The sequence below is a fragment of the Diabrotica undecimpunctata genome, chromosome 8, assembly GCF_040954645.1.
Source record: "Diabrotica undecimpunctata isolate CICGRU chromosome 8, icDiaUnde3, whole genome shotgun sequence".
Classification (NCBI taxonomy): Eukaryota; Metazoa; Arthropoda; class Insecta; order Coleoptera; family Chrysomelidae; genus Diabrotica; species Diabrotica undecimpunctata.
The window spans coordinates 51914399-51940655 of NC_092810.1; the positions used below are offsets into that span (position 1 = coordinate 51914399).

The 26257-nt window shown below is 32.4% G+C and overlaps 3 protein-coding genes across 3 annotated transcripts in view; 1 reads left to right on the forward strand and 2 right to left on the reverse strand.

The window, feature by feature from the left end:
* LOC140447539 (sodium channel protein Nach-like) overlaps window positions 1–784 on the reverse strand; it is a 100607-nt gene extending 99823 nt beyond the window's left edge. The window contains exon 1 of the mRNA XM_072540244.1: window positions 676–784. Coding sequence (XP_072396345.1) covers window positions 676–764 — 89 coding nt within the window. The 5' untranslated portion in view covers window positions 765–784. The remainder of the gene's footprint in view (window positions 1–675) is intronic.
* A 6465-nt stretch (window positions 785–7249) lies between these two features.
* Window positions 7250–9650, reverse strand: LOC140448816 (uncharacterized). The gene is made up of 3 exons (XM_072541936.1): window positions 9606–9650; window positions 9442–9549; window positions 7250–8467 (listed from the first exon to the last, which is right to left on the reverse strand). Exons 1-3 carry the CDS (start codon window positions 9648–9650, stop codon window positions 7250–7252), a joined length of 1371 nt encoding a protein of 456 aa, XP_072398037.1.
* A 14831-nt stretch (window positions 9651–24481) lies between these two features.
* The window catches only part of LOC140447540 (uncharacterized), a 41929-nt gene continuing 40153 nt past the window's right edge, over window positions 24482–26257 (forward strand). Inside the window, exon 1 of the mRNA XM_072540245.1 lies at window positions 24482–24819. Coding sequence (XP_072396346.1) covers window positions 24691–24819 — 129 coding nt within the window. The 5' untranslated portion in view covers window positions 24482–24690. The remainder of the gene's footprint in view (window positions 24820–26257) is intronic.

The following is a 26257-nucleotide window of genomic DNA, read 5'->3' on the forward strand; positions in this document are numbered from 1 at the left end:
AGTGTAAATACAAAAGTTGTAGATCTTTTATTTTATTTTTTATTTATTCTAATTTTTTTCACTGGATTTATAGATAAACCCTTTTTGCACCTAAAAACTTCCCCTTTCCACTAATCGACCTCAAATCGTCCGTAAATTATTTTTTGTTTAATTTTTGGGCTATTTTCTTTCTTTTTCTCAAATAGGTTCCACCCTGTAACTATTTTTTTTTGGTCTTAAAAATTATCGGACCTGGACTAAAATAGACCAATGGATGATGATAAGGCAATACGACAATAGCCAAACAGTTCCTCATGACATTCAAACTAAATTAGCGCAACTTATAGAAATAATTAGATGTCTAGTAAACTATTTAATACAAAAAATATAATACTAAAAAAGTTCGAAAAAATTGGTTAACTTCTACAATTGCTAACTTGCCTAGAAATCGAACGCAACAAAGTGTAACGCTTATGGAATTATAAAGCTCCTACTGGAAAAAGAATTTTAATTTTGTATTTTGAGAACGATTTCCGAAGTAGACAACGAAATATTAAAATAAAAATATTTTAAACTGAAATTGTGTTTAATTCTCAATAAAAATTACATAAGATTAAAATGCCACAAGAAAATAGCTTTAGAACGATACAAATTATTTAAAAATCCGACAACTAAAATTAATAAGAACAAAATTACCTCACAGGCCACGATTTTGTTTCATTCGCAATATATTTTAAAGCATGTAAATTAGATTCTTTTCCGTAATACTGCAAACGCTTTCTCATTTTCGTGAATGTATCGCACAACTTTTATTTGAACAAAATAGTTTTTGTTTGAACTTCCATTTATCTCTTTATATAATCTAAATCAATGCCTAAAAGCTAATGCAGATGCAATCAGTGTAAATGGACTGAATTCTACACAATAACCAAAAGTGTAAAAATATAAAGCTTTTTATCAATTCATGACATCGCAATTGTGGTATTGCGTGTTATTCCTTTGTAATGTAAGAAAATATTCATTTTATAATTTAACAATTTGCGGGATTGTGGCGCCCAAAATGAGCATTAATGAGGAAAGAATGCTACATAAAAACGATAATCTACTTCTTAATATCTAACAACATATATAATACACAAAGATAATTCTACTTTCACATATATATATATATATATATATATATATATATATATATATATATATATATATATATATATATATATATATATATATATATATATATATATATATATATATACTTCATCTAATTTACTTACCGCTGCACGTCATCTGCGTCATAGCCCGTGAGGTCACATGATACCAATACGACATATTTAGGCGGTAGGTGTGTTCTTTTTTAGAATCACTTTGCCGAGTACACTGGCATTACACCCACTAGACATATTTTATTATATACGCGTAGAAATAATATTTAAAGATTTCTATTAATGTTAACTTAAAGAAATACATAATAATATGTTTCATTTAATTTGTATAAATGCATTATAAAGCGTTTTTATGAAGAACATTTTTTCGGAACACACTGTAACTATAATAGAACGAAGGAAATATTTTGCATAAATTGGTAACACTTATTTGCCGGTTGTGGTGTTGACACTTTTTTTTGAATACCTCTTGTTTTATATTTTTACCTATTTAATAAAATCTGTTCTTTTTAGAACAAAATTAGTGTGTTTTATTTCAAAAAGGTCACGTAAGAATTTAAATATTTATAATTATTTATTATTTAATATGTTTGGAAGTTTGGATGGAAACGAAATCGAATAATCGATCTCTATCTAATCACTATCGATCAGAAAACCGAAATTTACAAACATTTCAAAGTAAATAAGTAATGAAATAAGTGTTGTTTTTGTTTAATTATTCCATTTTACATCTTTATACGACGCATACAAGCGGCTCAAATTGTTTTTAACAAGATTATTTTTTAACTCTTGTTTTGTTTCTATTTATTTACATTAAATATTAATTTGTTTTGTTGTATAATCCACTTTTGCAATAATTATGTGATCTATTTGATTTAAAATGGATTCAGGATTTTTTTATACTTTGGCAACTATATTAACTTCGATCTCTGTCAATGATAATGACGTGCAACGGTAAGTAGATTAGATGGACTATATATATATATATATATATATATATATATATATATATATATATATATATATATATATATAACAATTTATTGTAGTGGTGTATCGGGTATGCGGTCTGTTATTTGAAAAAAACTCTTTTTTCTTTTATTTCTCTATATTTCGCTGATTTTTTGTCAGCTTCATCAGCAGACAACTAAAATATGGTTAAAATTTGTATAAATATAAGGTGAGAATAAACAATGAATTACTTACAGATTTAGAGTTTAAAATATTTAAAAATGTTCTTGTACAAAATATGTTCAAAACAGTACTAACAATATTGGTTAAAAGCACCTAGGTCACTAGTAATTAAATATAAAAAGCAAACAAAAACAACCAAGAAACAATTAAAACACAATAAAATTACACATTAAAAATATACAGGGTGATTTAAAATATAATTGTAAACAGAAAAATTATTTTAACATACTAAGAATATTACAGTAGATATTGCTCAACTGTCCCGTGTCTGCCTTGTAATTTACTGCATATTTTTCTCTATTAATATGACACATTTCTAAAAACAATCTTTTTTTGTAATTATTCTCTTGCTGTAGAACCCTGACATTTGAGTAGTCAAATTGATGCCCAGTTTTTAGTTAATGGTCAACTGCCGCACATGTATTCTTCTTTTTTGTGCAGTCACTTTTGTGCTGTGTGACCCTTTGTTTTAGCCGTTGAGAAGTTTAGGCCAACATAACAGCTCTGGCAATCCAAACAAGGCAGTTTGTAGATAACCTTAATTTTATTTACAGTTGGTGTCTTGTCTTTTACTTTAGAAAACAGTTGTCGGTTTTCTAATAAATTATATTGGACAATTTTAATGTTGGTAAATTGTTTAAATAAACTAGTCACAGAAGGTGTTAACTGTTTTATTAATGGTAGTTTTTTATATTGGATTCTTTGTACTGTTTCGATATCAGTGGGTCCTTTAAAAATGTCTGAGTTAAATATCAATTTTTTAAGGATATGTTTTGGGTTTCCATTATTTTCAAAGATGTTTAACAGCAAATTTAAGTTTCTGAATTTATCTCTTTAATGAATTTATCATCACTAAAATGCCTTACCATATTCTTCATTGCAATCACTGTATTAAACTTTTGAGTGTAGGATGATTTGAAAAAAAGTTTAAATATCTTCCAGAGGGTGTTGGCTTTTGATACAAATCTATCAATATTTTGTTTTGTTCAGTTCTTATTAATTTGGTGTCCAGAAATGATATCGAACAATCATTTTCAACCTCTAAAGTAAATTGGATAATAATATGTTTGTTAAAGTTATTGAAAATGTTCAAGGTATTTTGAATTTGTGAAGTAGGAACAGAACATATAAGATCGTCTACAAATTTTTTAATGAAGGGTAAAGGGAAAGGTAATTGTGGAATAATGACATCTAGCAAATGGTCCAAAATGATGGTTGCTATTATGGGGCTGAGTGGATTACTCATAGGTGCTCCAAATATTTGTCGATAGAATTTATCATTAAAGCTAAAATAGGTGTTCTCAAAAACATAATTCAGAAGTATTAAATAACTATCCTTAGAATTTGTTGTATAATTATACAATTATACAATGATACAAGATTTGGCAATCTTCAAATCAGCAGTTGCCAGAATGCAACAGATATTTGCAATTAATCCCGAAAGAGACAAATATTTACTCGTTATTGTACTTTTTGTATTGTACTAAAGCTTCACCACAGCAGTGGTTAGCGTACAGAGGCGTCACCTGCTTTGGCGGCCATGAACAAAAACGATATAATAATATCGGGCTATATAATAATTTTCTGCCCTCTGGGCTATGCGTAATGTGTCATATTAATAGAGAAAAATATGCAGTAAATTACAAGGCAGACACGGGACATTTGAGCTTAATCTCTAATTCTTAGTATGTTAAAATATTTTTTCTGTTTACAATTATATTTTAAATCACCCTGTATATTTTTAATAATTTTTAATAATAGTAATTTTATTGTGTTTTAATTGTTTCTTGGTTGTTTTTGTTTGCTTTTTATATTTAATTACTAGTGACCTAGACTATTATTTAAATTAGAATTAAAATTAATAGATTCTGTCTAAAATAGATTAAAATTATCAGCTCTTCTGCATCGCTTAACCCATTCAGCCCTTATAGTTTTCGACACTAAATGCTTTCCTTTCGGAAAACTGTGAAAAATGACAGGCATATTCTTGGTTTTCGCCCATTTTGTTTATACAAGTAAATTGATAGAAGAAGAAGAACAAGAGTCACAGATGCAGTTGAAAAAATAGCCATGGCTAAATGGGCTTGAGCCGGACATGTTGCCAGATTAACGGATCATAGATGGACCAAAAAAATTCTGGAATGGCGACCAAGGCAAGAGGCATATCGAAGCAGAGGACGACCACAGACTAGATGGACGGATGATAGCAAGCGCATCACCACAAACGGGATGCAAGAAGCTCAAGATAGAAATAGGTGGAAAATTTTACGGGAGCCCTACGTTCACCAGTGGACCAATATAGGCTAATTGATGATGATGATAAAGCCGTTAAATCGCTAGTACAACAAAAAAAGGGCAGCAGGCACAACTATTCTATATTATAAAACAATAAGAAATGTCAACCACGAATCCTCACGCCACGCCTACGTCACACTCAACACAATGCATTTCTTACATTAGAGCGTAGGACAAAATCAATCCTATCTGTGTTTAGTGTCCTTGGGTTTAGTATACACTTCCACTATTAAGATTAATTCTTCTTTTTTCAATAGAAGAAGTCTGCAATAAGTAAGTATAGTATTTTTCATATAATAATGCGTGCACGTCATTCAAGATTTACGACGTCAGATGTGAACAGCGTTGCCAAAACATCAGAATAGTTAGTAAGTGAGGAATTTTTAAAATGTCAACTATTTGTCACACTGTTATAATTAACAGTAAATACACTTAGTTTTAAGACTACTGCAACACACTAAAGTACATAAGAAAAGATTTGAATACAAAAGTATATATTCTAAATTTTAAACTTACCTCTATTTAGAGCATTAATAGTAAAAACGTCCCACCATTATTTCTTTTTCAAAATAATATATCTTATATGAAATCTTATCAGCTTTCTACAGACTATTTAGTTGTTTTGGCATAGCACAATCACAATACACAACAATAGTTAGTTTTTAAAGCTATTAATCTAAATTTAATATGTATTTATAAATACAGTTTATTAATAAATAATATATTATGATGAAATTGTGTACGAAATCAAAACATAAACAAAATTCTTACTCTTAAAAAGCGATAACACTGTAAACAATTTTGCCACACGCTGAACTCTCAAAAAATTTGAATTATTCCCGTATCAGTTGCAACCAATTGTCTAATATATTTAATTAAAATTATTATTTTGTGGAATATTAGACTTAAAGAGTTATTTCGTAAAATTTATATTATTAATAACAAATGTTTTTGGTTATTTAATCAATATAATTCTAAAATTCCCAATATAATGATGATTACATTTTTCTGATTATTATAACATGTTGACGCCTATGAAAGATCGAGCAGTTCCGTATTGGTTTCGTATTATTAGCTGTGTTAGGAAAATTTAAACTCTAAGGTTGACGTTCTGGAAATTTGAAATATAAGTGACGTCACTTTATATAAATTGTGACGTGCATGCATTTTTATATGAAAAATACTATATATTTGAGCTATTAATACTGAGAGGTAGGAATTTTTGTGTTGTAGGTTTTCGACTATGAATCTGTCGAAATATGCCCGACCTAAGCGAATGGACCTTAGCCGTTACTATAGTCGGTTCACTAATCCCAGTCAAGACTATCTAGTGAATTTAGTAATTATTTTTTTGCGAAGTTAGTTACTTTTTGACAGATTAGAAGTCGCTGGAAATTACTATACAACCAAGCACACGTGCTCATAGCGTATGTTATTAGAGTATTTCATCGACTTTTTTAAACTTATACTAATATTCTATTATTCTTATCAGAAACTAGTTTTGGACGACCCAGGATTTTACTTTTTTTATATATAACATGAATATAACGTGAATTATATAACACAATATTGAGTAGGGGAAAAGCGTGTACCTTGGGACAAAATTTACTTTTAAATTTTTATGTTTTTTTCTTTCATCTGAAACTGAAATGTATTTGATCCATGTAAAAGAATGAAGATTTAGGCACTGGACTGATATTAAAAATATCGATAATAACCAACGAGTAAATCAGTAATTACCATATAAGTGTACAGTGATATTAGTCCCAAGGTTCAACCTGTGGTTTACCCTTGGGACAGTGTTGTTTGTACATTGGGACATGAACTGACTGTATTTATATAAATAAAACAAATATTGAAATAACTTTTTTAATGATGAAAAAACCAATAAAAGTATTTTATTGTATTTATATATTATTTAAAAGAAATATTTTGTGGAAAGGCAATGTTGAATGAATGAAATCCTCGCCGTATTTTGGGCACAGGCAACACTTTCACTATGCTTGAATGCTTCACGACGGCAATATCTTCAACATTTGGGAAGACAAAATAAACTTTCCGTTTTCGGAGAAACTTCACAGTAACTTCTTGGTTTATGCTTTCTTGAACCAAACCAGCATAGTAAACATCAGTGGATGTAGCTTTTCCAGTGACTTCAAATTTTACCACAACCCAGCTGCCAATGGTAAAATTGAGTGCAACTTTGTCTGATGGAAAGAAATCAGGAACATCTTCATCTTCGGAACTTGAGTCAAATCTGCTTCCATCAGAGATGTCTTTAAGCTCGAGCTCGTCTTCATCTTCAGACGAAGAAGAAGATACAACTAATGCTCTTTTGACTGCCTCTTTTTTCCTCGGGACTGGCTTACATATTTTAATTTTCTGCTCCTTGATTTTCTGCAACTCCGGTGAGTCTGTGACAATCATACATCTTCCCGGTCTCCTTCCCCTTCCACCAGTCTTACGCGGTGGAACCTTCGGAAATGGGCGAATTTGTTCAGGGGTCATTCCAGTAGTGGAACATGGCGCACTGCTTGTTGATGGTATGGCTTCATCAACTTCCATAAGTTCTGTCTCTTCAATATCAGTTTGTTTTGGTTCATATGGCCTGTTGGTCACCTCAGCTGGTAAGAACTCATGGTCTCCGAACACGTTTGCATTAAATGGCCTGCTACTTTGAAACCTGACGAAATGTTATTTGGGGTAAACGCCAATGGGAATGCTTTTCCTATCAGCTCTGACATGTCGTAAATAGATATAGGCTTTCCCGGATGGTACAGCATCCATTCTTTGCTAGCATTATTGAAATAATTTTTAAATGGCCCAAACACAGACCTATCCAACGGCTGAAGTTTGTGACTGGTATGCGGAGGAAAGGTTAAAATTACTATTCCATTATCCCTAGCTATGTGTATAGCAGCCAATGAGAGGTGGCTTTCGTGGTTGTCGAGGATAAGCAACACTTTATTTTCAGGAGATGGCTTCACAACTGAAATGAAATGTTGAAGATATTCAACGAACAATTCAGCATTGGACCAACCACTAGAAGTTGCCATACCAATAGTTCCAGGTGGTGCGTTGTTAATCATGTGCTCTTTGAAGTGAACACGTGGAAAAATTATACCTGGTGGAATAAATGTTCCGGCAGCGCTAACGCAGGCTATCATAGTAACATTAATACCCCTCTCGCCAGAAGTAGCTGCTCCAATTTGCTTAGCTTTTATATCGCCAAGCACACGAACTGGCTTGTGAACAGTAGGGCAGCCGGTCTCATCGAGATTCCACACATTTTGAGGTGTTAACTTTAATCTCGAATAAATTTCTCCCAATTTATCAAAAAATATTAAAACGTTTGGCTTGTTGAAACAGGCCATTCGACCTAAGCTTGTGGCTTCAGGCTTCCGAAGAGATATTTTGTTATTATAAGAAGTTCTAAAACATCGGTACCATTGTCTACCAGCAGTTTTATTATTATCCCATGATTCAGGGTAGTTCACATTGTTGAGTTTGGCGTACTGATATGCTAGTTTTCGCATTTCTTCAACAGTGACGCCATAGTTCCACTGTGCAGCTTTGATAATGTAAGTGAGCAGTTCGTTTTCTTGTTCAGTACTGAAGACTTTGCGTGTTGAATTATTCGCTTCATACTTGAAAGTCGCTTTCATAGACACTTTATGTTTTTGAATATGCCTACCAAGAGTACTTTTTGAAACACCATACAGATTAGCTATTTCTCTCAAAGGTCGACTATGCGCCAGTATCTCATTGGCAGCTGCTTCTAATGCTTCTGCATCTGGTTTCACCCTTTTTTTTCCTGTAGCACTTCTTCCCATCTGCAACAATAAGGTTAACATTAACACGGTGAAGAAAAATATCTGGTTGTACCTTGGGACAAGTCCCTACGTACAACCATAACAACGTCCCAAGGTACAACCAAGCACATGTTTTACTAAATCTAACCTCATCAATTTAAAGTAAAGTTTTTTCTCATAAAATATAGTTTACAGTGAGCATTAAATATATAAAGACGAAATACGCCGAAAAAATTCAACCAATAGTTCTTACCGTGCTTTTCCTATTATTTTATAAAGATGGATAAAATTTACTTCACGGACACCAAAACGTTTTACACTTGTCGTCACATCAAATGGCTGCTGACGGAAACGCGAATGTTTGATGTAAGTGGAGACAGTGTTGCCATCATATTACAAATTTCTCAGATTTCTCGCTACAACGGTTACATTTTTATAATGATTGTCCCAAGGTAAAACCGTCCCAAGGTACACGCCTTTCCCCTACGTTTTGTGATTATATATCATTTAAAATATTGCTTATTCAGCGTTATTACCATCACTGTTAATGATATAAAACCTTAATATAACGATTATAAAACGATAATATTAAACTTTATTCGTTTATTGAAACTATTCTCAAGAAACTCAAGCTAAATGCTACCAAAAACTTAAGTTGGTTGCCTACATTTGGCGCAACTTAACGATATAAACTAAATTAGCCTAACTTCTTTATAAAATATATTTTTTTATATATAATAAAAACTTACTTTCTTTATAGATGCGATGAATTTCTAAGCGAATTTGATTTTGACGCTATCATTTAAGTCAGTCGTTAATTTCCTTTTGCGACTTTTCTTCTTTAAAGTGAGGGTTGTATTAGGCCCAATTTAATATTTACGCACACTTTTTTCTGAGACTTTCAGACATTTGGATGTTAAATGAAATGTTTTTGTTATTAAGAACATTTGTAACATTTACATAATTCGATAAATACATTTTAATGATCAACTTACCTCAACTAGGGTTTTCATTCGGCAAATAATTTTAAAAAAATGGTAAACATTTTCAATAAACCTTTGTGCAGTTTCATTACCTTGTAATTTAACAGCATCCTTACTCATCTAAAAATATTAACTTTTAAAGAACATTTTATCATAGTTATTAAAGAAAAACTTACCAACGCATTAGCTGATGGAACAAATAGCAAACTTTGAATATCCATAATAATAAAATTCAAAATAGAACTAACTAATTAACTAAATATAACTAACAAAAGATATTAAATAAAATAAACAACGCGAATAATACAATACGGCTGCAATTGCAATATTTGAGCTATTAATACTGAGAAATAGGGATTGTTGTGTTATAGCATTGTTATAGGTTTCCGACTATGAATCTGTCAAAATATGCCCGAGCTAAGCGAATGGACCTTATAATTATCCTTATTTATCTATGGCCGTTACTTTATATACAAAACCGGACGTTTTTCACATTTGGTCCCATTGAAGATAGCCTCAAATGAGCTGTCAATTAAATTCACAGAACAAATTTTTGGCGTTAAGCTGTGTTGCCATGTCTTTATAATGTATATGTTGTAGGCTTCAATTAAAAACAGAGAACCTTTCAAAAATACATTTTTATCATGGTACAATGAATACACAAGGTATGATACATAATGTTCCAAAATTGGTTCGCTTTCGCGCATGACGTAGTCAAGATCGCTTATTCCCGCAACATTTGAATGTAGTTGTATAGGAAAGACTTTTAATTTTAAGTTTTTTTTATATAATTTGGCTAATTTAATTATAGTAATTATAAAGAGATGATAAAATTATGTTAGTATAATATTTTCCTTTATAAAACATAGATATCCTTTATAAGACAAGTTTTAATTATCTTTTATTACACGTAGGTACAGGTTAATTAACTTATACTCCAGAGTTCGATATTTCAGATGTCAAATATCTGTGTACCTCTATTACCACAGAAAAGTGGTAATGGAGGTACACAAAATTTGTACGTATATATACCTACTGAACTAAACACAAAATCAAAATAAATAATGACAAAGTCAACTTTATTTATATCGATTGAGCTAGCTGGCCATCGAATATGAGTGTAGTGAGGGCACACAATATTGCACAACATTTAAAATGACATTTTTGTAACATTCACACATAAAATTATCTTGGTATTGTTTATAATAATGATAACATTGTATATTTTAATAATGATAAACTGATTTAACAAAGAAAAATGTTATTTTGGAAGATGCTAAATTGATTTCCTCCGAAACAGTTCTTATTGCAAATTGCATAGCAGGCTGATGCTAATTTCTTACTTAACAAATCGATATGAAAAACCATTAAGGTTTCATGACTAATAATTAATAAAAATAAACATTTAGACTTACGTCGTTGACCTAGAAGTAGTAAGAAGCTGCTCAACATACTTTTTGGACTCTCTGTGTTCGCCTCCTTGTACGCGTTTCTTTTGGTTGGTTAAGTTGGTAGGCAAATAAAGACTAGGTACTGCCTCAGGTTTGAGTTTTAGACCCTTTTTAGAAACGTAATTTAAAAGTTCCTGTTGTAGATTTCTTTGGTAATCTTCAGTTTTAAAATGTGTATAACAAATTCTTGCAGTATTACAATTAAAATTATCCTATCTACAACAAGATATAATCCACAGTTTTCTGGTCACGCTATCTTTAGTAAATGTATGAAACCTAAAGATTTTATCTTCATTGTCACTATTGCAACAAGCAATTGCACAGCGTACTTTGAAAAAGGTACAAAACCAGATATACAATGGCAAATAACTACTATATACTATATACTATACAGTATAAATAAATAGTAACTAAACACCATTTGTATAAAGACACATATATAAGCATATATCAAAATTATTTTTCTATTATAAAATAGATGACTCAGTCAGTATTAAGATACTTTAAAATATATTTATTATCTCATAACTTGCAATTTGCAAAAGTCACCATTGATAACCGATATTATTGTTGAACTTTTGTTTTTATACAAGCTTTCTGTCTTGCCGGTGTAAAGTCGTCTGAAGTCGATATTTATTGTGTTTTGCGTTTGAACTAATTTGTGTCTTATTTTCATATTATTATATTGTTTGATAAGTAAATTTTGCATATAATAATCGGTAGGTTATAGTAATGTGTATATTTTTTATTTTACTAAATTTCATTATAACTCATCTAAAAAACCATTGTAAAACAAATTGTATTGAATTGTAAAACAGATTTTTCTCTATTGTACTCTATTTTGTTTTTATTTCAGTAAAACTGCTTGGAAGTGAGTGACAGTGAATCAGAATAAGCAAATCTACTACTATTTACCTATTCACAGTATTTCCTCTGCAGAAAATTTTTAAATTTCAAGGGATTTGCATACAAAAAGAGTACTTATATTATTACTATATGAAAACAAAAATAAATATTTTGCCTGAATCTCTAAGAGAAGTAAAGGTTTTACGCTACTGAAAATATATTTTTTATTCAATTATAACCAAAACAAAACATTTAAAAAAAATTAGATCACTTTTTAACCATAATTTCAAAATTAATGTGTACGTTAAGCTGTAATAATGGGTTCAAGGTGGTTCAGGCGATCTTAACTACGTCACACTCCTGGGCCAGCTGTCAAATGTCATGCGCAATATCATACCTTGTGTATTCATTGTACCATGCATTTTTATTATTATATGAATTATGCAATTTTTTTAATTGTTTTTATTTTTTTGTATACAACACGAATGAATAAATATTCGTTTCTTATCATATTAGTTGCAGTTAATTATTACAAAATTTTTTGGCATTTGCCTTTGACAGATAAGCTGATAGATTTGGCAATCCTCAAACCACCCGTTCGCAGGTACCATCTGTTTGCAGATTGCAAATTGTTACAGCACAGCAGATTCGCAGATTGTCACATCACAAGATATCTGTGGAAAGTAATTCATATTATTCTTTGAAAGAATTTCTTTCTTACTATTAAGAGTTAGTTTGTTAACGTTCAATTTTGTTCAATTTTTATTTAAAATGCCAAGTAATATTGTTGAATCTCAAATGCTATTCGATGAAGCGCAAATGAGGGAAGAAAGAATAACTTTCTTCAGATTTATCATTTACTGATAATTTCCAGTGGTTAGTGTGGTGTACGTTGCGGCGTCTTATCAAAAATAGCATTATATGCAACTTATGCAATATAATAGCAAAGAATATAGAAGCGTCTATATTCTTTGATACTTCTTTATAGCAAAAATTTATCAAGCGAAGCAGCCGCGGAGATGGTTATAAGTGGTTCTGTAATAGATGTGGTGAGGCAAGTTCCATACGTAATGGATCATTCTGTGACTCATATAGTGACTTATGTATGGATTTGCCAAGGATTTCACACATCGGCAAATGAGGGAGGAAGCTAGGATCAGTACGACGACAAGTGGAACTGTTGTTGACTGGTACAATTTTTGCAGAGAAGTTTGCACTACGTTTTTAGAGCAGCATTATGTGGAAATTGGAGGTTTCAATGAGAACGGTCAACCAATCACGGTGTAAATAGACGAATCCTACTTCTTTCACAGGAAGTACCACCGAGGCGCTTTTAGGCCCGAAAAATGGGTTTTTGGAGGTGTTGAGAGAGGTAGTGGAAAAGTCTTTATAGAACAGCAAGGGATGAAGAAACACTTCTGCCCATCATATCCAGGTATGTTATTGTTAAAAATATATATCCAGGGAATAAAGTAATATTCTTTTTAGAATGATTTTACCAGGATAATTATTTTGGATGGATGGAGAGCGTATGCCCATATAGGTCGCATGAATGGTGGTGTGTATGAACAATTGAACATGAACACAGTATTATTGTTCATCGGCAGCACTTTGTTGATCCGGATGACGACAGTGTTCATATACAGAGTACCGAAAGTGTATGGATGCGGGCAAAGAAAAAGCTTCGTAGACAATGCTAAACATCTAGGGAACTGTTTCAATCATATATCGATGAATTTTTATGGAGAGAACGAACAAAAAACAGTAACCAATTCAGTAAGAAATTGTAAATGGGAGCGAAAATAATAATACATAACCTTTCAAAAACCGAGGGAAGTATTTTGTTTTTTAAAAAGCGGTTTTTACAAAGTTAATAAAAGATGGATATCAATAATATGCTCTACTGGAATTATATTATGTTTAATGATGTTTTGGAGGCAGTTTGAAGATCTTCAAATTGTCTGGGATATCCTCCAACCAACGAACCCATTTCTTTTGTCAGATTGAAAATTTTTACAAATTTTTAGGCTGCCCAAGGATATGGTAAATGAAGTTGTGGAAATGGTATCACCATTTATGTTGCCACAATCCAGAGCATCTGCCCTTTCTATAACCACAAAGGTAAGTAAATGAGCAGTTAGTAGCTATAGCTGGAATTCATTAATTTATCACAAATTTATAATGTTAAACCATATGCAACAAGTGACTATTTTTAATTCCTTTATCTTTTAGGTTTTAGCTACATTAAGGTTTTATGCCAGTGAAAGCCATCAGGAAATAACTGGCACTAACCACTACATTTCAATTAGTCAGGCATTAACAAGTAGAGCTATAATCGAAGTTACCAATGCTTTGAACAGGCCTGAAATTTTGAAACAGAAAGTGAAATTTCCCAGAACACAACAAGAAAGAGAAGCCCTTCATACAAGGTGATTAATAATTATCTTTCCTATGAAACCTCAACAAGCCCTCTAAACGGTTTTTGATTTTCTTTGACTTGTATGGATTTCCTGGAATTTTGGCAATTCTTGATTGCACTCATGTGGCAATAGTGGCCCCCCAAAGAATCCAAACCATCCAGAATACATATATATTAATAGGAAAAATTACCACTCCTGAAATGTGCAACTGGTGAATTTACCATTAAATATATAAATTAATTAGTATCTGCTTAAAAAAGTGTTTTAGCTAAAGTTTGTCAGTCGTCTCTACCTAGCAATTACAAATATTTGTGACATACTAAAAACCATGATTATAAATTATTCATCTTCTACTAAATAATAGGATATCAATAAATCTTCTAACCCATATTTAATATATTTCAGGTTTGTGATATTGACTTAAGCATTCTGAATATCAATTCAAGATATCCTGGATCATCCCATGATACATTCATATGGCCACAATCTCCTGTCTCAACATATTTGGAGCAGTGTTATCGCAGAAATCCTGCTAATGTGTTTTATTTGTTAGGGGATTCAGGTAAGGAATAATAAGTCTGATACAAGAATGACATACTAATAGTGCATGTTCTTAGTATACATTGTTTTTAGGATATCCAACATGTCCGTGGCTTTTGACACCTTTGCCAAATCCAGTTAATTCAGGACAGCAACTGTTCAATGACAGGTTGTGTTCTATCCGATCTTTGATTGAACAATGTAATGGAGTGTTGAAAAATCGGTTTAGGTGCCTTTTAACCCTTTCAGTCACTGTGTCGTCAATTGACGACACAAGAATTTTAACTTCATTTAAGTAAATATTACAGTTAGTCACAATTTTGTCAATTGACAACATCAAAAACGAGCCCTATTTTATTAAAAAATATGCTAATATTCCTACCAAAAGTCATTACCTTACAAAAGAGTACCATAAGTGGGAATAGTTTGGAATTATTAACAAAATATATTTCATTACACTAAAAAAAGCGTGACCGAAAGGGTTAAGATACAGGACTTTGCACTACAATTATACAATCAGTGGCAAAATTGTACATGCTTGTTGCATTTTACATAATATGTGTATAAGAGAACTTCACCCTGTAGAGCCAGATTATGGTATGTATGCTGCTGGCAATATTGTTAATATACGACCAACATGCAACCCAGATTTAGCAGCTGCCAGACACTTACAACATAAGATAATAATTAATCATTTTATTATATCAAAATACATTAGGTACTTGGTAATATACACATTAGCTATCTTAACTTGTAGAAGTTAAAGTCTTTTTTAAAGATAAATACAAATTATTGTGTAGCCTTGCATTTATATATTTTGTATATTAAGATATATGGTGGGGAATAATTAAAGAGGCATTAAACATCTCCAAAAAATAGTATGTTCTATACTAGAATGTGGACTTATTGCCTTCTGGGTGGGCCATGGAAAGAGATGTACATTTATTATTATTTCTAATTGTACTCTAGACTAGAATAATAAATATTGTTTATGACTAATTCCTTTATTTCAACTATACTTTTTTTAGCAAACCAACTTTTTTGCTTCAGACTTCTCATGCATGGTAATCAGTTATAATCGATGTATAATTTTATTAATAAAGAAAATGTAAATGGGTATATAGATATTGCTGCTATCAAAATCTTCTTTTTTATAGATACATAAGTGTATGATCTCTCATTCTTATTTGTCTTGTATTTCATATGGCCAAGTTACAAATATATTATGCTACTAAAATAATTGTATGTATTATTTTATCCTGCTGTATCACAAAATGATTTTAAACAGACTTTAAAGAAAATAAATATGTATTTAATTTATTAGCTATTTGTTTATTCCATAGTTATATTATATCCATATGCTTCATTGAGAACTAATAAGTATAGCTAAAGTATATGAAATACTGCTATCATTAACCTTCATAGATTTCAAGAAGGCTTTTGATTCTATATATCCCAAGGCAGTATAGAAGTTTTGACCATACATAATAGAGACCCAAAATCTAGAGATGCTGAAGAGGTATCTCCTTGTTACAAAATCACTTATACTGTAACTGATTATATACAAAAGCGTATCAAAAGTAACAAGTAGAAACTCACAAGTAACGACAATCTACACCTCTAAACAAAGACGCATAATTTGCAGTTTTAACAGATGTGGATTCAGTAATCCTTACGAATCACATTTATGTCTGTTGAATTTAATTATATAAATATAATTTTTACTTTTAATAGCTCTATATATATATATATATATATATATATATATATATATATATATATATATATATATATATGTGTGTGTGTGTGTGTGTTGGTATAATTATAGTGTTATTTAAATAAACTTAGAACTGTGAACATTTTTAAGGTGTTTGCTATTTTCTCTCAACTGAAGTAAGTAAATTTAATATTATTTTGACTCTATTATAATAATTGTTATGATGATAAAAGGGTTGCAAGTGTCAGTCCATAATTGAAAAGATATATTAAAAAGGTCAATACTCACAATCTAATATTTACTTTCAAAGTTTTACAGAAGCGATCGGTTTCGAGGCTTTCAATATTTGCCTCATCCTCAGGCCCAGCAAAGAGATTGTTTTGTTAAAAACCAATAATATAGATATCGCCAATAAGAAGTTTTCCGCTTACATCCAGGGTACTGTCTGTCTTCATCTTTTCCTTATGAGACTATCATTGTAGTGAGGTGATATGTTGATCATTATATACGTATGTAAATAAAAGGTCTTACTAAGTAAAGAGCTTTAGGTCTTTACCTTGTAAGAACCTGTGACAAAAACAACAAAAAAAGGACATCATACTGCATAATATGTGATTTTCCATCTTTCACAAGTTTTTAAACTATATAAAGTCCGGATGTGGCAGCTTATACTGTATGTGTATTTGTCTTTAACTACTTTTAATTTTATTACAAACCAGAAGATAATCCTACCTTTTTAATAATAAAAAAACTTTGACAACAACAACATATATAATGATCAACATATCAGCTCACTACAATAGATAGAGTCATAAAGGAAAAGATGAAGACAGACAGTACCCTGGATGTAAGCGGAAAACCTCTTATTGCCGATATCTATATTATTGTTTTTTAACAAAACAAACTTTTTGCTTTGCCTGAGGATGAGGCAAATATTGTAAGCCTCGAAATCGGTCGCTTCTGTAACACCTTGAAAATAAAGATTTTGAGTATTGACCTTTTTAATATATCTGTTCAATTATCTATTATTTTATTAGAATATTAGCCTGTAAATAATATTTTGCAGGTTTGTATACACAGTCACTAAAACAAATTAATATGTCGGACACGGATTCTGCCGATGAACTCGTAAACATACCTTTAACTCCCCCCAAAAAGAGATTAAAAAAAGGCCATTTAAGCGTAAACGTAAAAGAAATAATTGTAAACGTGTATAAACACGAGTTACAAGAAAATCTGGCGTTAATATTGTCCGCTGTTGAGAAAAGAGTAGCCGATAAAGTTGGAGTATCAGATAGTTCTGTGTTTAAAGTTATTAGAGCGATAAGAAGAATAGTGCATCAATTCTTTTTTAGAAATGAAATTCCCATGATAGATAGAGTTCTACAACAGGTCAACGACGACCCAATCTACCTGATTTCAAACGTACTACTTTTTACAAGCTTTTGAAAAAACTTCAATTCAAATTTCAAAAACGTGGCAGGAACAGTATGCTTACAGACAGAGATGACCTTGTAATCTGGAGAAGAGAATTTTTAGGGCAGATAAAAGATTATAGGAATGGCAATCGTAAAATATATTATTTAAATGAGACTTGGATTAACGCCGGTCATACTAAATGAAAAACATGGATTGATAAGTCAGTCACCTCATCAAGACAAGCATTTTTGGATGGACTCTCGACAGGTCTGAAAAATCCATCATGTAATTCCTGGACCCCGTTGTCCAAATATTTTTCCTAGCAGGATGGCTTATAGAAGGGCATATCTGGATTCATTTCGCATAATGTGTCCAAAGTACTGTAACTTTCGAGATTTTATGGTGGTCAGTACCTCTCGGTTCTTCTTCATTCTTCTGAGGACCTCCTCATTGGTGACTCGGTCAGTCCACGGGATTTTAAGTATTGTCCGATACAGCCACATCTCAAATGCTTCCAATTTTCTGTACATATCTTCGTTCAAGGTCCACGATTCAACGCCATAAAAAAGAACAGATTAGACGTAGCATCGCAGCATTCTTACTTTTATAGCAAGAGAGAGGTTGTGGCTCTTGAAGAAGGCCCCCATCCGGTTGAAGATGGATCTAGCTTTTGATGTGGAAATGAGTAGCAATGTAAATAAAAGATACGAAATTATTCGAAATTACATAAACAAAATGGAATATTTTAAAAATGAAAAACTGTAACCCATTTTACTCATTGTACCTATGTAGTTTTCCAGTACTTATTTTTCGTAATTGGATATTACTTATATGTAATAGTAAAAAGTTACGTCGACTTAATAAATTTTATTTATTAATGTTAATTTAATGTTAAATGTATAAGCCTATCTACCCAATAATATATGTATAAGTATTTTCCCTAACTTTTACACCAGAAGAGGTCTCTTTTTATATCATTAATGATAATATTATTACTTATTTCCAAATATTGGTCTTAAAGCGTAAAATGTATAAAAACAACTTTCTATTTTTTGCCTTTTGATTAATACCACAATTATCTAATGATGTGTGAATGACAGTTTACAAAAACTAATATTAAAGTATACTTCTTTGGAAGATTAATCATTGATTACTATTATTTTAACAGTAATCCTAAAAATTATAAATTAATTCATTTCAAATTTAGATGTTATAGACTGCTAGAATCTAAATACAACTCTATACAATTATATAAATATCAGGTTTCGCGTGTTCTGTACATGCATTTGTTGACGGCTACTTTTCTGTTAAATGAATTTAGTAGGTATAGTAGATGTCCATATAATTTAAAAATTTAATTTAAATAAACTTTAATTCGTTTAGGAAGCCTTTAATATTATGTAGCTCCATGGAAATCGTTTTAAGTACTTCAGTTTGTTCACTCATCTTGTATTTTTTTTTCTTGGTATGATTTTGTGTCGAACATACTACACTGCAATTTTGACAATTTTCGAGTGGTTTTGAAATGACTCATTCCGTCTCTGGGTTTTTGTTTTACGTTTCCCTTTAGAGACATTCGATGATGTTGTTGGTTGTTCTTGGTCATCCTTATGGGTAGATGCATGGTATTGATGCTCAAGCTGTAAAACAAGATATTTATTAGCTGATTGGACTCAAGTAGTAGATATATCTAAGGTTCTTGAACTCCTAAGTGGAGCATAGAGCTTCAGTGAAAACGCGCCATCGGGTTCTATTTTGCGCTAAGGCCTTCACCTCATTCCAAGACTTTCCTTGGCCTCTTATCTCGTCCATGATGGATCTTCTCCAAGTTTGTACTGGGCGACCTCTTTTTCTTTTCCCTTGGGGATTCCACTCTAGGGCAGTCTTTGCAATTTCATTTTGTACCCTCTTTTGTTCGGTCAGGTATAGCAGATCTTCGTTTCTGATGGTGTTAGGCCAGAATATACGAACAATTCTTTGTAAACATTTGTTAACAAAGACCTGCAGTTTGTCTGTGAGGGTGTTTGTCACTTTCCAGGTTTCACATCCGTAGAGTAGAACAGACATGCCATTTGATCGGAAAATTCGGATATTTGTCCTTGTAGTATACTCGCCAGATCTCCAAACAGGGTTGAACGTGCTGAAAGCTTGTTGGGCTTTTCGTATCCTCATATGAATATCGTCTTCTGTACCTCCGTTTTCTGTTATGACACTTCCAAATACGTAAAATTTTCCACATTTTCAATCTGCATATTGTCGATAGTAAATAGCGTGTTGTTCCTTGCATTTATTCTCATGGACTTGGTTTTACTAATATTGATTTTCAAACCTATTTTATTGGCTTCAGTGGAAAGTGTTTCCAATTGGTAAGTCACTTGGAACCTTTGACCTAATAGGCAGATATCGTCCCCGTATTCTAGATCGCTTAGGCGTGTGGTTAACGTCCATTGTATCCCTCTTGTGTCGGAGTCTAGTTTAGAGAGAACATAGTCTATAGCTATGTTAAAAAGAAACGGAGAAAGCACGCATCCCTGTCTAACTCCAGTAAGTACGTCGAATTCGTCACTGTTGATCCCATTGTGTGTCACGCTGCATTTCGCATCAGTATATAGTGACTTTATAATAGAGATTATTTTTTGCGGGATGTTTCTTAGCTCTAAAATTTTCCATACAGCAGCGTGAGACAAGCTATCAAAGGCACGTTCAAAATCAACAAAAATCATGTATAGAGGTGTGTTCCATTATTACCCTCACAGTATTAATGTGGTCTATGCAGGAGGATTCTGGTCTAAAGCCTGCTTTAGCTCGAAACTCAACCTTGTTTGTTATTCTTTTCAGTATGATGGTCGTGAAAATTTTATTTATGACAGTAAACAAGGTTATTCCTCTCCAATTTTTGCACAGTGTGAGGTTGCCTTTTTTTGGAAGCTTGATAATGTTACCTTTTTTCCAGCCCGCTGGAATGTGGTTTGTTTCCCACACCTCTCGGATTATGGGGAGCAAAAGTTCAGCAGTTAGATGCGGATCAGCTTTAAGTATTTCAGCAGCAATGTTATCGTTTCCCGGTGACTTGTAGTTTCTCAGAGATTTGATAGCTGCTATTATCTCCGTTTTGGAAGGGGCCTCGCAAGAAATATGCAAGTCTATATTCTGCGGGTTTTCGACAATTTCGTCTGCGTTATCTCTGGGACTACCTAGCATCTCCTGAAAATGCTCTTTCCATCTCTCTACTTGGTCATCTGTTGTAGTAAGTAATTCGCCTGTCTTGGATCTTACAATGTTAGAACAGTTGGACCCTTTGTGTGTTAGTCGTCTAGTAATTTGGTAAAGCTCCCTAGTTCTGTTGTGTTGCGCAGCTGTTTCTGCTTGTTTTGCCAGTTCGTCGGCCCACCTTCTTTTGTCACTTCTTGCTTTTCTTTTAACTGATTTATTTATTGTTTGATATTCCTGTTGTCGGTGTGCTCTTCTTTCTACAGTTCTTGCTTGCAGGATATCTTTTTTTCGTTGTTTTCTTTCCTCGATAAGATTCCATGTTTCATCTGATATCCATTCCTTTCTATCTTTCTCTTTTTTACCCAGTTTGTCTTCAGCTATTTCTGTCAAAACATCTGCGAAATCTTCCCATCTATTTATTTCACGTTCTCTTGTTTTGAGTTGAAGTTCCTCTCTAAACATATGTCTTCCTGGGACCGTTTTTAGTTTATCTAGATTGTATGTTGGTCTCGTGGTGTATCGCGTGGTTTTGTTTTTTACCATCTTGATTTTAATGGTACCAATTACGAGATGATAGTCACTTGCGATGTTTGCTCCTCTTTTATTACGTACATCAAGAAGAGATGATCTCCATCTTTTTGATATAGCGATGTGGTCTATTTGATTTTCTCTTGTATGGCCAGGTGCAGTCCATGTTACCTTGTGAATATTTTTATGTGGAAAGATCGTTCCACCAATAACTAAACTATGACTGAAACAAAAATTTGTAAAGCGCTCTTTCATCATTCCTAGGCCTAGGCGTTTTCATTCATCATTCCTAGGCCATGTTTGCCCATTACGGTTTCTAAGTTAATATTGTCCTCTCCAACTTTAGCGTTCATATCGCCCATCACTATTAGTATATCACCTCGCTTTACTTGTTGGGTCGTTTGTTCTAGTTGTTCGTAGAAAATGTCTTTTTCTTCGTGGAGAGATGTGTTTGTGGGAGCATAGCATTGAATCACTGTTATCTTACGGTATCTGGTATAAAATCTGGCAGTCATAATTCTATCACTAATGGGTTTCCATGAAATAAGGCTTTTTTTGGCTTGTTTGCTGAGTAAAAGACCCACTCTGCTCTCGTGGCTCCCATTTTCTTTACCACTGTATAATAGGAGTTCTCCTGTTTGGGTATGGTGTTCACCATTGCCCAACCATCTTACTTCCGATAGACCGACAAAGCTTAATTTGTACCTATTTAACTCTTTTATTGCTTGAGCTAGTTTAGAAATCTCATACAGCGTTTTAACATTCCAGCAACCAAATCGTGTCCGTGTTTTGGTGATGCCAAGGTCGTCAACATGTGTTCCGTCCGGTTTGTTTCTACCAAAGTTTCAGTAATCAGGTCAAATTTAGGATGGGTAGGTTATTGGCCTTCCGCATCCGAGTCTGGTGTCGGGGCTGCCGACTGTAGCTTCCAGGCAAGCCTTAGGGGGTAGTGGACCTGGAGATGGCAACGACATTTCCTCCGTGCAGGATGATAAGATTATACCGCCTATACTCGGTCGTCAGACCCTCGTTTGTGATAACAGGGTTCACCAACGGGAAGGTGAGATTGAGTAGGAGAGGCTATATGAGACGCATCACTACCCCATTAGAACCCCCAAGTAGTAGATATTCATGTGTATATATTTTTTATTATAAATCTTTGCACTGAAAATGCTGTGATTTCTACTTAATATACTTCATTAGAGAAGCTGGGCTTTTGTGTATGACCTGATATACAACTGTTGGGTTTTATCCATTTTAATAAGAGATACCTTCAAAAACATATAACATACCTTTATATTTTTAACTGATTCCTCCTCTTCTATGTTCGTTGGGAATATTTCACCCTCGAGGCTTAAACTTGGCTCGGGTACCTCCTTCTTCTTCTTCGCGTGCAATATCAGAATTATCCGACGTTGGCGATCACCATTGCGAAGGCTTCTCGATCTTCTGCAATATGGAATAATTATCCTGCATTTCATATCTGTATCCATTCACGAATGTTTTTTAACCAAGAAACTTGTTTTCTTCCTACACCTCTACGGCCCTCTATTTTGCCTTTAAGGATCAGTTGTAATATTTTATATCGACTTCCCCTTGCTATATGTCCCACATAAGACATTTTTAGATGTTTAGCAGTTCTCTATCTTTGTTGACACTCCTTAGTACTTCTTCATTAGTTTTCCTTACTGTCCAAGGTATCATTAGCATTCGTCTATAAACCCACATTTCCAATGCTTAACCATTCTTTGTCTTAGTTCTAAACTGAGATGATTATTGCAATGAAAAGACTTCATTTTCATAAAAGTAGTTTTAGTCATTGCTATTCTACGTTTTATTTCTATGTCTGTCTATTTAAGAGTGTGGCTCATTAGACTAATTTCGGGTACCTCCATGTTTCCTAATATAGATATAGGGCTAAGAAGTTATATCACTCCATTCTCAAAGGCATCTGCTGTTGAAGTTGTTGCTGGCCCTCCTCCTGTACCTCTTTACTCTTTTTACTTTAGCAGCCTTTGCTTTACAATTTTTTTTTTATATCAATCCAGGTCTACAATGAAAACAAGGAATGTGGGAAATAGTTTTTTCTATGTTTTGTAGAAGTGATAATATTTTTATAATATGACGAAAAGTTGTTTAGTTCTGAATTAAAAGTTTCTTCAAAAATAATAAGTGTATTTTTATAACTTACCTCACGCCAAGCACTCCATTCTTAGTAAGGCCCCAGTAGAAATAATTGTTATTCCCTTAGGGAGTGACATTTCTCTCAAGATTAAGAGAGTTTTTTCAAGAATATAGCATTTTCGGTTTTAGGGAGTCACGCCTACTTTTACGTCACTTTCACTTGCAATTTCTACTCCCTGAAATTCAAGAATAAGGTCACAGAAGTATAAAGCGGAAACTGATTGCCAACGTTTGCATCATCTGGTGAACGCGACCATTATAATGGTCTTACAGTGTGCGATTTCAACTAACTTATTGTTACGAACATGCTTTCGGCATGGCCCATGTAACGGTTACATTTTGAAAAAGGCATCAAGAACATTCGCGATGTATCGAGTGAGAGAAAGAACAACAGGTCACGTAGGCGAATTAGAGGTGGGACTACGCCAGAATGTTCTCGAACATAGTAACTTTAGTATATATATGTAACGATGTTATGAGTTTAGTTTAGTTGATAAGAGAGTACCGAAGTGTAAACTATAAATAAATATATTTATATAAATTCGAACCGCTCGTTTTATTTAATCTCGCTACATTATTTGTGACGAAATTATCGCTTGTCCTCTTCTGATCCCAAGTCTTCAAAAACTTTTTAATTATATTTCATAGAAATATAACACCTGTGTTCGTAGTTCTCTGATTCCAATTCCAATTTCCAATAGAGTTGGCAACGCTGAAGAAGCCGGTTCATATCACGATGTTTTGATTATTACCACCGATTATTACATATTTAATAATTTGAGGTTATATTTATAAAAGTTGTTGTATATATTAATTCACATAAATATTACATCCAAACCAAAAACAATCAGTGTATCATTTAATCAAATATTAATTAAGATTAATTTTAATCAAATTCATACATTAATGTTACGTCTATTGTAACATTTTTTTATTTAAAAATATGAATGAATTTTCAGAAGATACTTCCAAACAATGCAGGTTATGCTCTGCAAAATCATGTTTAATTACTTTAATAAGAAAGCAGGATGTGAAAATACGAAAATTAATTGAAGTTACCATAGGAATTAAGGTAAGTTTAGTAAATGTAGTTAAATAAATGTATATATTTATGAGTAAGGTTTTCAATGGGCATACATATAAGCTTACTATAGAAAGTATTGTAAGTTTGATTTAATATTAAAATTATTTGCACCCATAAATCAAAAGTAATTAATGACCATGAAGTAGATAACACTAAAGAGATCAGTCAAGTAATAAATATATGTGAGCAGTAATTATTAGGCAATTTAAATTTTTAATATAGTCAATGTTGACTCTACGAAATCCATATACCTTCTTAGTATTAGCGGATGTTTGCCGTAGTAGTTTAATAATGGTTTACTATTTAAGTAAAACTTCAAAATCAATTGACTGATCCCTTCCAGATAATTAAGAGGCAAAAACAGGTAGATGGAGTGGTTCCTACTCTGTTTAACATATATAATGGAATATATTACAAGAAAAATGTCTGTATACCCAAAAAATCTATTGTTTAGTACTTAAGTCTAAACCGATTGTAATGTATGCAGACAATATAAATTTGATGGGATGAACTGCAAGGGACATCACTGAACTTTCTGTGGAGCTTGAAGGAAATTCGAAAGAAATAGGGCTAGCCATCAATGTAGATAAAACTAAAGCTCTAATGCAAACAAGCAAGGAAACAACGAAACTTGCAAAATTTTAAAATATTGTTGATTGTTTATGTTTTTGTTGGAAGAATTTTTGGTTTTTTAATTAATTTAAAAGGTGCATTTTATTGTGTAAACAGCCTAAATTGGTTCCTTGTCTTGTTTCCTATCCATACAATTGAAGTCAACTGTTTGATTACAACATTATTTCTTGTTTTTGTGCACTTTTAAAATCATAACCTATAATGTCAGGTACATGTGAGAGATACAATAAATCATGCATTTTTAAGGAACCAAAGTCTTCCACCAATATCTTTGGTTTTCCTTGTGATTATTTCAAGTTGGTATTGTGTAGAAATTGTTCCAATGTAAGTGCTACAGAAATCAGATCAACAATAATTATGCCATGTAGAATAATACCATATGTGTGCAAGGATTGTACTGCCAAAATTAAGAATTTTATTGGGTTCTCAGCATGATTACATGTTTTGGAGAGCAAAGTTGCATGCATAAAGGACACTAATAAGCAGGCCATGGACATCATAAAACAAATAAAGTCCCTTCGAAGTGAGCTGGACTCTTTGAACGGTTCTTTTCAGACAAGCTTTATTGAACTTAAATCTGAAATATCCAGTCTGGAAGATATAAGAGTGCCTCAAATAACTGGTCCCATGAAAAAAAAACACAGCAGACGAATCACTGTTTAGTGCAATGTTTAAGAGACAGAAAAGAACCAACAACATTATGATGTTTAATATGCCTGAGCATGGTGAAGATGACAATTTAAACAAAGCCAGATCCCTCTTATCTGGATTAATGAACTCAGCCATTGATATT

Excerpts from the sequence above, each read along its gene's own strand:
- LOC140448816 (XM_072541936.1), bottom strand. The coding sequence starts at position 9,650 with ATGGATATTCAAAGTTTGCTATTTGTTCCATCAGCTAATGCGTTG. Across the intron at positions 9,550-9,605 it reads TTCCATCAGCTAATGCGTTG|ATGAGTAAGGATGCTGTTAA; the intron begins GTAAGTTTTTCT and ends TAATATTTTTAG. Across the intron at positions 8,468-9,441 it reads GAATGAAAACCCTAGTTGAG|ATGGGAAGAAGTGCTACAGG; the intron begins GTAAGTTGATCA and ends TTATTGTTGCAG.